We start from the raw sequence: 15120 nt of genomic DNA, 5'->3' as shown, positions 1-15120 counted from the left end.
GCCGGGATCAGGAGCGTGCGGGGAGGGGCCAGGATCAGGAGCGTGCGGGGAGGGGCCGGGAGGGTGCGGGGAGGGGCCGGGAGTGTGCGGGGAGGGGCCGGGAGTGTGCGGGGAGGGGCCGGGATCAGGAGTGTGCGGGGAGGGGCCGGGAGGGTGCGGGGAGGGGCCGGGAGGGTGCGGGGAGGGGCCGGGAGTGTGCGGGGAGGAGCCGGGAGGGTGCGGGGAGGGGCCGGGAGCGTGCGGGGAGGGGCCGGGAGCGTGCGGGGAGGGGCCGGGAGCGTGCGGGGAGGGGCCGGGATCAGGAGTGTGCAGGGAGGGGCCGGGATGGTGCAGGGAGGTGCCGGGATCAGGAGCGTGCGGGGAGGGGCCGGGAGGGTGCGGGGAGGGGCCGGGAGGGTGCGGGGAGGGGCCGGGATCAGGAGTGTGCAGGGAGGGGCCGGGATGGTGCAGGGAGGGGCCGGGATCAGGAGCGTGCGGGGAGGGGCCGGGAGTGTGCGGGGAGGGGCCGGGATCAGGAGTGTGCGGGGAGGGGCCGGGAGGGTGCGGGGAGGGGCCGGGATCAGAGGCGTGCGGGGAGGGGCCGGGAGGGTGTGGGGAGGGGCCGGGATCAGGAGCATGCGGGGAGGGGCCGGGAGTGTGCGGGGAGGAGCTGGGAGTGTGCGGGGAGGGGCCGTGAGTGTGCGGGGAGGGGCCGTGAGTGTGCGGGGAGGGGCCGGGAGTGTGCGGGGAGGGGCCGGGAGTGTGCGGGGAGGGGCCGGGATCAGGAGCGTGCGGGGAGGGGCCGGGAGGGTGCGGGGAGGGGCCGGGAGGGTGCGGGGAGGGGCCGGGAGTGTGCGGGGAGGGGCCGGGTGGGTGCGGGGAGGGGCCGGGATCAGGAGCGTGCGGGGAGGGGCCGGGAGGGTGTGGGAGGGGCCGGGATCAGGAGGGTGCGGGGAGGGGCCGGGATCAGGATGTGTGCGGGGAGGGGCCGGGATCAGGAGTGTGCAGGGAGGGGCCGGGAGTGTGCGGGGAGGGGCCGGGAGGGTGCGGGGAGGGGCCGGGATCAGGAGTGTGCGGGGAGGGGCCGGGAGGGTGCGGGGAGGGGCCGGGATCAGGAGTGTGCGGGGAGGGGCCGGGATCAGGAGTGTGCGGGAGGGGCCGGGAGGGTGCGGGGAGGGGCCGGGAGTGTGCGGGGAGGGGCCGGGAGGGTGCGGGGAGGGGCCGGGATCAGGAGTGTGCGGGGAGGGGCCGGTAGGGTGCGGGGAGGGGCCGGGATCAGGAGTGTGCGGGGAGGGGCCGGGATCAGGAGTGTGCGGGGAGGGGCCGGGAGGGTGCGGGGAGGGGCCGGGATCAGGAGCGTGCGGGGAGGGGCCGGGAGTGTGCGGGGAGGGGCCGGGAGTGTGCGGGGAGGGGCCGGGAGTGTGCGGGGAGGGGCCGGGAGTGTGCGGGGAGGGGCCGGGATCAGGAGCGTGCGGGGAGGGGCCGGGAGGGTGCGGGGAGGGGCCGGATCAGGAGTGTGCAGGGAGGGGCCGGGAGGGTGCGGGGAGGGGCCGGGAGGGTGCGGGGAGGGGCCGGGAGTGTGCGGGGAGGGGCTGGGATCAGGAGTGTGCAGGGAGGGGCCGGGATCTGGAGTGTGCAGGGAGGGGCAGGGAGTGTGTGGGGAGGGGCCGGGAGGGTGCGGGGAGGAGCTGGGAGTGTGCGGGGAGGGTGCGGGGAGGGGCCGGGATCAGGAGCGTGCGGGGAGGGGCCGGGAGGGTGCGGGGAGGGGCCGGGAGGGTGCGGGTAGGGGCCGGGAGGGTGCGGGGAGGGGCCGGGAGTGTGCGGGGAGGAGCCGGGATCAGGAGTGTGCAGGGAGGGGCCGGGAGGGTGCGGGGAGGAGCCGGGAGGGTGCGGGGAGGGTGCGGGAGTGGCCGGGATCAGGAGTGTGCAGGGAGGGGCCGGGAGGGTGCGGGGAGGGGCCGGGAGGGTGCGGGGAGGGGCCGGGAGGGGTGCGGGGAGGGGCCGGGAGTGTGCGGGGAGGAGCCGGGAGTGTGCGGGGAGGGGCTGGGAGGAGCTCGGAGTGTGCGGGGAGGGGCCGGGAACATGCGGGGAGGAGCTCAGAGCGTGCGGGGAGGGGCCGGGAACATGCGGGGAGGAGCTCGGAGGGTGCGGGGAGGAGCTGGGAGCATGCGGGGAGGAGCTGGGAGCGTGCGGGGAGGAGCTCGGAGCGTGCGGGGAGGAGCTGGGAACATGCAGGGAGGAGCCGGTATCAGGCTCTTGAGTTTGGAGGGACTGCAATGGTTGGGATAGTTGACCCTGGGGAAGGAAAGACTCAGGGGTGATGCTGTAGGAAGATCAGAGACCATAAAGGACATGGACAAGACAATTATCACTGCGTTTAACATGATCACACATCCTACAAGAGGAGCTGGAGCCTGCTTTCCGACTGAAGGCTGTATCACTTGTACAATTCTACAGTGTGATTGGGAGAGTGAGGGATTTGTGAGTAACAGCACCACCTCGCAATCGAATCTCCGAGTGCTGCTCGGCTTGCAGCACGAGAGCAACCCCCAGACTCGCTGTACGGACACTGCAGGAGCTCACTCTCTCTCAGCGAGGTGAAGGTACGTCTCCAACAAATACGGGTTGTCTTTCCTCTGGATTCCTGGCATGCTGCGATCCAACAAAGCCCTCTTTCTTAGGCAGTCCCTTGGAACCGAGGGTGACGTGCTTCCACATTAAAAATGAGTTCTCAGGTGACTGATGAGTCCAATGCGGGACCTACAGTCTCTGTCACAGGTGGGGCAGACGGTGGTTGAAGGGGCGGGTGGGTGGGGTGCTTGGGTTGACGTGCGCTCCTCGCGCTGCCTACGCTTGGCTTCCGTTTGCTCCCAGTGAAGAGACTCGAGGTGTTCGGCGTCTTCCCGGATGCTTCTCCTCCACTTTGTGCAGTCTTGGGCCAGGGATTCCCAGGTGTCGGTGGGGATGTTACACTTTTTCCAAGGAGGCTTTGAGGGTGTCCTTGAAGCGTTTCCTCTGCCCACCTGGGGCTTTCTTGCCGTGTCGGAGCTCCGAGTAGAGCGCTTGTTTTGGGAGTCTCGTATCGGGCTTGCGGACAATGTGACCCGTCCATCGGAGCTGATTGAGCATGGTCAAAGCTTCGATGCTGGGGATGTTGGCCTGAGCAAGAACACTGACGTTGGTGCCTCTATCCTGCCAATGGATTTGCAGGATCTTGCGGAGGCAGCGTTGGTGGTACCTCTCCAGTGCTTTGAGGTGCCTGCTGTACATGGTCCATGTCTCTGAGGCATACAGCAGGGCGGGTATCACTGCTGCTCTGTAGACCATGAGCTTAGTGCTGGGTTTGAGGTCCTGGTCTTCAAAGCATGGCAGAGCTAACTACAATCATAATTCATTTTTTTGGGCGCAGTTTAATTTTCTCACGGGCCCTCTCCCCGCCTACCACGATAAGGGAAATGGGATTGGAATAGGCAGCTCCCATTGAAGAGCTAGCACTGGCACAATGGGCTGAACGGCCTCCTCCTGCTCTGAAACCTTTGGTTCTGTGACGCAGTATATGCTGTCGGCCACCAGATGGTGACAGTACTCTGCAGTCTGGCAAAGGGAGGCCCTGGATGAGTACTGGAACTGACCCGATACAAACCGTACCAATTCAAGGGATAAAATTAAAATGCACGAGTTACACGGTGTGAGGCCGCTGTCTACTTCTAATGCACCGAGCTACACGAGTCACTGTACTGGCTAGATTGGAAATATATAATGCGGCAGACATTTACGAACAGGCTTGTTTAGTTATGTGTGCAGTTTTGGTCGCCTTATCTGAGGAAGGATGCTCTTGCCATGGAGGGAGTGCAGCGAAGATTCACCAGACTAATATAAATCCCTGAAGACAGATTATTATCTGAGCGGCAATAGATTGGGAGAAGGGGAAGTGCAACGAGACCTGGGTGTCCTTGTGCACCAGTCGCTGAAGGTAAGCATGCAGGTGCAGCAGGCGGTTAAGAAGGCAAATGGTATGTTGGCCTTCGTAGCGAGAGGATTCGAGTACAGGAGCAAGGATGTCTTGCTGCAGTTGTACAGGGCCTTGGTGAGACCACACCTTGAGTATTGTGTGCAGTTTTGGTCGCCTTATCTGAGGAAGGATGTTCTTGCCATGGAGGGAGTGCAGCGAAGATTCACCAGGCTGATACCTGGGATGGCAGGAATGACGTATGAGGAGAGATTGGGTCGATTAGGCTTATACTCGCTGGAGTTTAGAAGAATGAGAGGGGATCTCATTGAAACTTATAAAATTCTAACAGGACTAGACAGACTAGATGCAGGAAGGATGTTCCCGATGGTCGGGGAGTCCAGAACCAGGGGTCACAGTCTAAGGATAAGGGGTAAGCCATTTAGGACAGAGATGAGGAGGAATTTCTTCACCCAGAGAGTGGTGAACCTGTGGAATTCTCTACCACACAAGGCAGTTGAGGCCAACTTATTAAATATATTCAAGAAGGAGTTAGATATATTTCTTAAGGCTAAAGGGATCAAGGGATATGGGGAGAAAGCCGGGACAGGGTACTGAATTTGGATGGTCAGCCATGATCTCATTAAATGGTGGAGCAGGCTCGAGGGGCCGAATGGCCGACTCCTGCTCCTATCTTCTATGTTTCTATTGGGGAGCAGGAACCCTAGCTGGTTCCCACTCCCTAATCCCGGGGCACTGAGCTAACGGAGACGGGCTAACAGTTGGGAATACAGCGTCTGGTCGGCATGGCTCTGCCACGCAGACGGTGCGTTCACTGGGGGGGGGGGGCGGCTAGAGACAGAACCACAGGGTGTTCCAGTGCCAGCTTTGTGGAAGAGCGCGCCTCTTCGCGCCAATCTGACCATTTATTTTACGGCAGTCGATTTCCCCCCCCGGCCCCACCGCGGTCAGCGCTAACTTGCTGCGAATGAAGCCGGCACCTACCGTCCAGGGACAGCCAGTCAAGCTGGGAGCTGGGCAGGGCCGTGGAATTGCGAGCTCTGTACTCAAACAGCACCGAGCTGGAAATGAACTGGTTCTCACGCGCCACGTGCAGCCTCACCAGCCCCGCCTCGTGAGCTGAAAGTAGAAAATGAACAGATTACAATCTCACACAAATGGAATAGGTAGAGATGCAACGGCACCTGCGAAGCAATTGGGGGGGATTCAACTGGTTAAATAGAGGGGGCGAACACAACAACACAAGAAATAGGAGCAGGAGTCGGCCACACGGCCCCTCAAGCCTACTCCGCCACACGGCGCCTCGAGCCTGCTCCGCCACATGGCCCCTCGAGCCTGCTCCGCCACTCGGCCCCTCGAGCCTGCTCCGCCACTCGGCCCCTCGAGCCTGCTCCGCCACACGGCCCCTCGAGCCTGCTCTGCCACTCGGCCCCTCGAGCCTGCTCCGCCACTCGGCCCCTCGAGCCTGCTCCGCCACACGGCCCCTCGAGCCTGCTCCGCCACACGGCCCCTCGAGCCTGCTCCGCCACACGGCCCCTCGAGTCTGCTCCGCCACACGGCCCCTCGAGCCTGCTCCGCCACTCGGCCCCTCGAGCCTGCTCCGCCACACGGCCCCTCGAGCCTGCTCCGCCACTCGGCCCCTCGAGCCTGCTCCGCCACTCGGCCCCTCGAGCCTGCTCCGCCACACGGCCCCTCAAGCCTGCTCCACCACACGGCCCCTCGAGCCTGCTCCGCCACACGGCCCCTCGAGTCTGCTCCGCCACACGGCCCCTCGAGCCTGCTCCGCCACACGGCCCCTCGAGCCTGCTCCGCCACACGGCCCCTCGAGCCTGCTCCGCCACATGGCCCCTCGAGCCTGCTCCGCCACACGGCCCCTCGAGCCTGCTCCGCCACTCGGCCCCTCGAGCCTGCTCCGCCATTCGGCCCCTCGAGTCTGCTCCGCCACACGGCCCCTCGAGCCTGCTCCGCCACACGGCCCCTCGAGCCTGCTCCACCATTTGGCCCCTCGAGTCTGCTCCGCCACACGGCCCCTCGAGCCTGCTCCGCCACATGGCCCCTCGAGCCTGCTCCACCACACGGCCCCTCGAGCCTGCTCCGCCACTCGGCCCCTCGAGCCTGCTCCGCCACACGGCCCCTCAAGCCTGCTCCGCCATTCGGCCCCTCGAGTCTGCTCCGCCACACGGCCCCTCGAGCCTGCTCCGCCACATGGCCCCTCGAGCCTGCTCCACCACACGGCCCCTCGAGCCTGCTCCGCCACACGGTCCCTCGAGCCTGCTCCACCACACGGCCCCTCGAGCCTGCTCCGCCACACGGTCCCTCGAGCCTGCTCCACCACACGGCCCCTCGAGCCTGCTCCGCCACACGGCCCCTCGAGCCTGCTCCGCCAGTCGGCCCCTCAAGCCTGCTCCGCCACACAGCCCCTCGAGCCTGCTCCGCCACACGGCCCCTCGAGCCTGCTCCGCCAGTCGGCCCCTCAAGCCTGCTCCGCCACACGGCCCCTCGAGCCTGCTCCGCCACACAGCCCCTCGAGCCTGCTCCGCCAGTCGGCCCCTCGAGCCTGCTCCGCCACACGGCCCCTCGAGCCTGCTCCGCCACACGGCCCTTCGAGCCTGCTCCGTCACACGGCCCCTCGAGCCTGCTCCGCCACACGGCCCCTCGAGCCCGCTCCGCCATTCAATAAGGTCATGGCTGATCATCGACCTCAACTCCACTTTCCTGCACTCTCCCCATATCCCTCGATTCCCCTAGAGTCTAAAAATCTAGCGATCTCTGCCTTGAATATACTCACCGACTGAGCCTCCACAGCCCTCTGGGGCAGAGAATTCCAAAGATTCACCACCCTCTGAGTGAAGAAATTCCTCCTCATCTCAGTCCTAAATGGCCGACCCCTTATCCTGAGACTGACCCCTGGTTCTAGACACTCCAGCCAGGGGGAAACAACCTCTCAGCATCTACCCTGTCAATCCCCCTCAGAATCTGATGTGTTTCAACGAGATCACCTCTCATTCTTCTAAACTCCAGAGAGTATCGGCCCAGTCTACTCAATCTCTCCTCATAGGACACGGGACATAGTTGGGGGCAGAGAGCAGCACCTTCGACTCAGCCACACCGAGGGGATGTGCGTCCACCTCAACCTCGTGGGGCCGGGGAATCCATTCTCCCTCCCTTTCTAAAGGTTACCACCTCCTCCAGAGCAGGTTTGAGCCAGCTTAGGGTTGTTTAAGAATGAACCTGGATCAAAGGCGGCGCTGGTCTCGGAGATGGCCGAGCTGGCCAGAGATAAATTAAGACACCCTGCCACACTGGCCAATGAAACCCTCCCTATTTAGTGCGGGGGATGGACAGGAGACCTGTTCCTCGCGGTCAGTCAGTGCTGTGGGGGCCGAGAGTGACTGATGTTCCCTCCCTCCGCTTTATAATATTTACACTTTATGCAGCGTTTCATCACATCGGAAATCCCAACCCACTTCACACAATGACTTATACTGAAATGCAGCAACAGTGTTATTCAGTCACGCACATCACAGCAGCCATGCCACGGCAGCACGGGGCGACTGACCAGTTTTATCATTACTGTTAATTCGCTATTCTTACCAGCCCTGCACCCTGGAACACAGGAACAGGAGGGGGCCATTCAGCCCCTCGAGCCTGTTCTGCCATTTGATTACAGCGCAGCTGATCTGTATCTCAACTCTGTCTACGCGCCTCGGGTGGGTGAAAGGTTCTATTCTGTTGGTCAGCGAGGTAACCACCTACCTGGGCAGTAACAGCGCAGGACGCCAGACTGAATGAGCGAGGCCGGCACCGTAACCAGGTCAAACACGCAGGAGTACCGATCGTTGCCATCACTCCAGGGGCCAGTGATCAGGACCTTCACACCACCCTGTGCACAATAAAACACAGCGCAATTAGTCAGGAATATTGAAACCCCTTGTGACCGCTTATGGTGCAGCACCGCCACAATCCAGCACAGCTCCTTTCTCCACAGGTGCTGTCCGACCTGCTGAGCTTTAACAGCATTTTCTGTTTTTATTTCAGATTTCCAGCATCCACAGTACTTTACTTTAGCCCCACCAAGGTGCAGATTCCTCAATGTTTCCAAAGAGCAACTGTGTTCCTGACCTGAGGTACAGGCCGGCGCCACTCTCCACACTGTCCCAGTGAGGTACGGGCCGGGCCCTCTCTCCACACTGTCCCAGTGAGTCCCAGTGAGGTACGGGCCGGGCCCTCACTCCACACGGTCCCAGTGAGGTACGGGCCGGGCCCTCACTCCACACTGTCCCAGTGAGGTACGGGCCGGCGCCACTCTCCACACTGTCCCAGTGAGACCCAGTGAGGTACGGGCCGGGCCCTCACTCCACACGGTCCCAGTGAGGTACGGGCCGGCCCCTCTCTCCACACTGTCCCAGTGAGGTACGGGCCGGCCCCTCTCTCCACACTGTCCCAGTGAGACCCAGTGAGGTACGGGCCGGCCCCTCTCTCCGCACTGTCCCAGTGAGGTACGGGCCGGCCCCTCTCTCCACACTGTCCCAGTGAGTCCCAGTGAGGTACGGGCCGGCTCCTCTCTCCGCACTGTCCCAGTGAGTCCCAGTGAGGTACGGGCCGGCCCCTCTCTCCGCACTGTCCCAGTGAGACCCAGTGAGGTACGGGCCAGCCCCTCTCTCCGCACTGTCCCAGTGAGGTACGGGCCGGCCCCTCTCTCCGCACTGTCCCAGTGAGGTACAGGCCGGCGCCACTCTCCACACTGTCCCAGTGAGGTACGGGCCGGCCCCTCTCTCCGCACTGTCCCAGTGAGGTACGGGCCGGCGCCACTCTCCGCACTGTCCCAGTGAGGTACGGGCCAGCCCCTCTCTCCACACTGTCCCAGTGAGGTACGGGCCGGCCCCTCTCTCCGCACTGTCCCGGTGAGGTACGAGCCGGCACCTCTCTCCGCACTGTCCCAGTGAGGTACGAGCCGGCCCCTCTCCTAACTGTCCCAGTGAGGTACGGGCCGGCCCCTCTCTCCGCACTGTCCCAGTGAGTCCCAGTGAGGTACGAGCCGGCCCCTCTCTCCGCACTGTCCCAGTGCGGTACGGGCCGGCCCCTCTCTCCACACTGTCCCAGTGAGGTACGGGCCGGCCCCTCTCTCCACACTGTCCCAGTGAGGTACGGGCCGGCCCCTCTCTCCGCACTGTCCCAGTGCGGTACGGGCCGGCCCCTCTCTCCGCACTGTCCCAGTGAGGTACAGGCCGGCTCCTCTCTCTACACTGTCCCAGTGAGCAGAGGCCACAATTCTCTGACGATAGCCAGGCTGCAGGGCTATCAGCGGGAGACTGGATGCGGCTCACTCCCACACACTGAAGGACACAAATTCAAAGGGCAAGTCAGCCCAGCATTCACACACCTCCCATCGATACAGAATCACAGCAGAGGAGGAGGCCATTCGGCCCATCGTGCCTGTGCCGGCTCTTTGAACGAGCTCTCCAGTTAGTCCCACTCCCTGCTCTTTCCCCACAGCCCTGTGAATTTTTCCCCTTCAAGTATTTATCCAATTCCCTTCTGATTGTTACTATTGAATCTGCTTCCACCGCCCCATCAGGCAGTGTGTTCCAGGACAGATTCCAAACGCTCCACAACACTGCCCGGTGCCTGACTGGAGGTTGGCCGACCGTTTCCACTCTCCAATAAACACTACCAGGCAGGAGAGGAAGGAGGCGGGGGGGATAAATAGAGAGTGCATTGTGACATGAATCAGTCAGTCATGAAAGAAAGACTTATGAAATAATACTGAGCAGCCTACGGGTGGCGCTGTCCAGGGAGAGTATAAATACTCGGGCACGGGCCCAGCTTGCGCAGGACATTCTTAACAGGAACTAGTGAAGGACACAACTGGACCTCCATGTTGTAAAACAGTTGATTAAAGCTTTGTTTAACACTTGGACCAAATGCCTAGTCGTTTTCTTACGTCACAGAGTATCTTTATTTGAAAGAAAGCACCTTACCTCAGGATAAGACCACTCGGGTGAAAAGTCGGTGATGGTTACTGCCTGCCCGCTCTCCGTCGTGCTGCCGGGCGAGGACTGTGTCGAGTCGGCTGGGTTTACCGGCACCTCAGTAAACGGCATGTTGGTGGGTATGCCGCCCAGCTGCTGGGGAGTCTGCGGTTGCTGCTGGCCATAGCTGCCCATCGGAGGAGACAGGTCTGGATAATTTGTGGAGACGTTCTGCCCGGGGCTTTCTGTCGGGGTGACCGAAGTGGGGTTGCCGCTGTACTGGCCATAGCCGCCGCTGGTGTCGGCACTGCTGTCTGTCATAAAGTCAGAGATTAAGTCAGGGAACTGGCTGTCGAAGGAGATATCAAAGTGGTCAATATTGAGGTCGATGTTGGACGAAGAGACTGATGGAGAGGACAGGTCGTTCTGGATTATGCTGTACAGGTCGGTCACGTGGCTGCATTGTAGTTCCAACGTCCCTTCAGCATCATCTGTGGTCCTGCCCACATCGTAATGATCTTCTGATTTGACAGCCTGGTCCATTTCCACGTTCTTCTGCGTCTTTGCCATGTCCGTATCTCCATTTAACTGCGACGTCGTGTCCATGGGCATCTCCGCCTCCGGGGTGACTGCCTGGAAAGCCACCAGCTGTAGGGAGGGGCGGAGTTCCTCTTTTACGCTTCTGCTGTCACAATGTTCTTGTGGAAACTGGGAGATTGGTTCCATCTTCAGGCTCCCGGAGGCAGCAGCAGAGGCCATGCACGTGGCAACGTGACTCTTATCCTCTTCGATAAAGAACCGGTTGTGGGATCGGAGGGAGCTACCAGCCGGCGTGTGCTGGCTAAAGATGCCAGTGTAGTTTTTAGGTGACTCTGTGTTGCTGCACTCCATGTTCTCCAGGACAGTGGTGGGGCCACGGTTGGACGGCACCAAGCTCACCTTGGCAGTCGCTGAGAAGGTCTGAGTCGCTGAAGCGAGACTTGAGCTCTGGGGGAAGCTGGCGGCGTCAGAGGAGACGGGAGGGATTCTGTAATCGGGTCTCGCTGCTGGGCCTTTCTCCAGATTCTCACCCTTGAAGTCTGGCTCCTGCTTCAGCTCCGAGTTTGGAAAGCCAGAATCGGACAAGCTGGCTGTGGTAAACGAGCCGGGAGTGGTGGCGGCTTCCTTGGTACCACCGCCTCCTCCCCCACCATACGTCTGACCCTGCTTCGGGCTGTTCAGGAAAGAGTCGGGATCGAAGGCGGTGCTGGTCTCGGAGGTGTCCATGTTGGCCTCTACGGCCTGTGACAGGACCAGGCTCCCCACTGAGCTGGGTAACAACGCCAACCCAATGGCGCTCGCTGGCGCAGCCAGAGACAGGTCGTGGCCACTCAACCCTTGGCCGTTGGAGCTCGTGGCAATAAGCTGCTGACTGGGGGTCAGTCCTGACCGACCCAAGGACACCGGCTTTTCACCAATTCCGGTCATTAGGATGACTGCATTCCGAGGTATGCTGCAGGTTACCGTGGCTACGGTAAGATTTGGCACACTGGTGGCTATGGCAACTGAGCTGAGCTCCCTGTCATCGTAGTAGCCATTGGCCCGCGTCGCCGGTGAATTCTGCGTGGAGTCAGGATCCTCCAGCGAGTTGGAGGAAGACACCTCACTGCTCCCATTAACCTGAGGCACGGCTTGCGATAATTTCACCACCTTTTTGTCCTGACTCTCAGTTTTACTCTCGTCCTGCTCACTCTTGTTGTCTGTGACCGAGAGGTTCTGGACTTCTGTTAAGGCCGAGTATGAGCTGAGTCGTATGTCCACTTTAGGCGATATAATCCGGTGTTTGGTGCTGTTGCATTTGTGAGGAATGCTTCCTGTTGTTCCTGCTCGTAATTGGTTGAGGAGAAAAGATGGACAACAAATTAGAGCACATCTTAGGCAATGAAAATACACCTTAAACCCTAAAATATCAACACTGGGGGGAAGAGACACCTTAAAACCCAAATATAAACACTGGGGGGAAGAGACACCTTAAACCCCAAAGTATAAACACTGGGGGGGAAGAGACACCTTAAACCCCAAAATATAAACACTGGGGGGAAGAGACACCTTAAACCCCAAATATAAACACTGGGGGGAAGAGACACCTTAAACCCCAAAATATAAACACGGGGGGAAGAGACACCTTAAACCCCAAAATATAAACACTGGGGGGAAGAGACACCTTAAACCCCAAAATATAAACACTGGGGGGAAGAGACACCTTAAACCCCAAAATATAAACACTGGGGGGAAGAGACACCTTAAACCCCAAATATAAACACTGGGGGGAAGAGACACCTTAAACCCCAAAATATAAACACTGGGGGGAAGAGACACCTTAAACCCCAAAATATAAACACTGGGGGGAAGAGACACCTTAAACCCCAAATACAAACACTGGGGGGAAGAGACACCTTAAACCCCAAATATAAACACTGGGGGGAAGAGACACCTTAAACCCCAAATACAAACACTGGGGGGAAGAGACACCTTAAACCCCAAAATATAAACACTGGGGGGAAGAGACACCTTAAACCCCAAAATATAAACACTGGGGGGAAGAGACACCTTAAACCCCAAATATAAACACTGGGGGGAAGAGACACCTTAAACCCCAAAATATAAACACTGGGGGGAAGAGACACCTTAAACCCCAAATATAAACACTGGGGGGAAGAGACACCTTAAACCCCAAATATAAACACTGGGGGGGAAGAGACACCTTAAACCCCAAAATATAAACACTGGGGGGAAGAGACACCTTAAACCCCAAAATATAAACACTGGGGGGAAGAGACACCTTAAACCCCAAAATATAAACACTGGGGGGAAGAGACACCTTAAACCCCAAAATATAAACACTGGGGGGAAGAGACACCTTAAACCCCAAATATAAACACTGGGGGGAAGAGACACCTTAAACCCCAAATATAAACACTGGGGGGAAGAGACACCTTAAACCCCAAAATATAAACACTGGGGGGAAGAGACACCTTAAACCCCAAAATATAAACACTGGGGGGAAGAGACACCTTAAACCCCAAATATAAACACTGGGGGGAAGAGACACCTTAAACCCCAAAATATAAACACTGGGGGGAAGAGACACCTTAAACCCCAAAATATAAACACTGGGGGGGGGGGAAGAGACACCTTAAAACCCAAAATATAAACACTGGGGGGAAGAGACACCTTAAACCCAAAATATAAACACTGGGGGGAAGAGACACCTTAAACCCCAAATATAAACACTGGGGGGGAAGAGACACCTTAAACCCCAAAATATAAACACTGGGGGGAAGAGACACCTTAAACCCCAAATATAAACACTGGGGGGAAGAGACACCTTAAACCCCAAAATATAAACACTGGGGGGAAGAGACACCTTAAACCCCAAATATAAACACTGGGGGGAAGAGACACCTTAAACCCCAAAATATAAACACTGGGGGGAAGAGACACCTTAAACCCCAAATATAAACACTGGGGGGAAGAGACACCTTAAACCCCAAAATATAAACACTGGGGGGAAGAGACACCTTAAACCCCAAATATAAACACTGGGGGGAAGAGACACCTTAAACCCCAAATATAAACACTGGGGGGAAGAGACACCTTAAACCCCAAAATATAAACACTGGGGGGAAGAGACACCTTAAACCCCAAAATATCAACACTGGGGGGAAGAGACACCTTAAACCCCAAATATAAACACTGGGGGGAAGAGACACCTTAAACCCCAAAATATCAACACTGGGGGGAAGAGACACCTTAAACCCCAAATATAAACACTGGGGGGAAGAGACACCTTAAACCCCAAAATATAAACACTGGGGGGAAGAGACACCTTAAAACCCAAAATATAAACACTGGGGGGAAGAGACACCTTAAACCCCAAATATAAACACTGGGGGGAAGAGACACCTTAAACCCCAAAATATAAACACTGGGGGGAAGAGACACCTTAAACCCCAAAATATAAACACTGGGGGGAAGAGACACCTTAAACCCCAAAATATAAACACTGGGGGGAAGAGACACCTTAAACCCCAAATATAAACACTGGGGGGAAGAGACACCTTAAACCCCAAAATATAAACACTGGGGGGAAGAGACACCTTAAACCCCAAAATATAAACACTGGGGGGAAGAGACACCTTAAACCCCAAATATAAACACTGGGGGAAGAGACACCTTAAACCCCAAATATAAACACTGGGGGGAAGAGACACCTTAAACCCCAAATATAAACACTGGGGGGAAGAGACACCTTAAACCCCAAATATAAACACTGGGGGGAAGAGACACCTTAAACCCCAAAATATAAACACTGGGGGGAAGAGACACCTTAAACCCCAAATATAAACACTGGGGGGAAGAGACACCTTAAACCCCAAATATAAACACTGGGGGGAAGAGACACCTTAAACCCCAAAATATAAACACTGGGGGGAAGAGACACCTTAAACCCCAAAATATAAACACTGGGGGGAAGAGACACCTTAAACCCCAAATATAAACACTGGGGGGAAGAGACACCTTAAACCCCAAATATAAACACTGGGGGGAAGAGACACCTTAAACCCCAAAATATAAACACTGGGGGGAAGAGACACCTTAAACCCCAAAATATAAACACTGGGGGGAAGAGACACCTTAAACCCCAAATATAAACACTGGGGGGAAGAGACACCTTAAACCCCAAATATAAACACTGGGGGGAAGAGACACCTTAAACCCCAAATATAAACACTGGGGGGAAGAGACACCTTAAACCCCAAATATAAACACTGGGGGGAAGAGACACCTTAAACCCCAAAATATAAACACTGGGGGGAAGAGACACCTTAAACCCCAAAATATAAACACTGGGGGGAAGAGACACCTTAAACCCCAAAATATAAACACTGGGGGGAAGAGACACCTTAAACCCCAAAATATAAACACTGGGGGGGAAGAGACACCTTAAACCCCAAATATAAACACTGGGGGGAAGAGACACCTTAAACCCCAAAATATAAACACTGGGGGGAAGAGACACCTTAAACCCCAAAATATAAACACTGGGGGGAAGAGACACCTTAAACCCCAAAATATAAACACTGGGGGGAAGAGACACCTTAAACCCCAAAATATAAACACTGGGGGGAAGAGACACCTTAAACCCCAAAATATAAA

At 58.0% G+C, this 15120-nt stretch overlaps 1 protein-coding gene across 1 annotated transcript in view; it reads right to left on the bottom strand.

Annotated features, from left to right (window-relative positions):
- Window positions 1-15120, bottom strand: part of LOC147091144 (calmodulin-binding transcription activator 1-like) — a 126216-nt gene that overhangs the window by 33344 nt on the left and 77752 nt on the right. The window contains exons 8-10 of the mRNA XM_085977613.1: window positions 9931-11783; window positions 7706-7832; window positions 4934-5068 (exon numbers count right to left, since the gene is read on the bottom strand). Coding sequence (XP_085833739.1) covers window positions 4934-5068; window positions 7706-7832; window positions 9931-11783 — 2115 coding nt within the window. The remainder of the gene's footprint in view (window positions 1-4933; window positions 5069-7705; window positions 7833-9930; window positions 11784-15120) is intronic.

The sequence above is a fragment of the Somniosus microcephalus genome, unplaced genomic scaffold (assembly GCF_052327205.1).
Source record: "Somniosus microcephalus isolate GS21.2 unplaced genomic scaffold, FLI_Smic_1.0 unresolved_chr4, whole genome shotgun sequence".
Lineage (NCBI taxonomy): Eukaryota > Metazoa > Chordata > Chondrichthyes > Squaliformes > Somniosidae > Somniosus > Somniosus microcephalus.
This window is presented reverse-complemented; position numbering and strand designations above follow the sequence as displayed.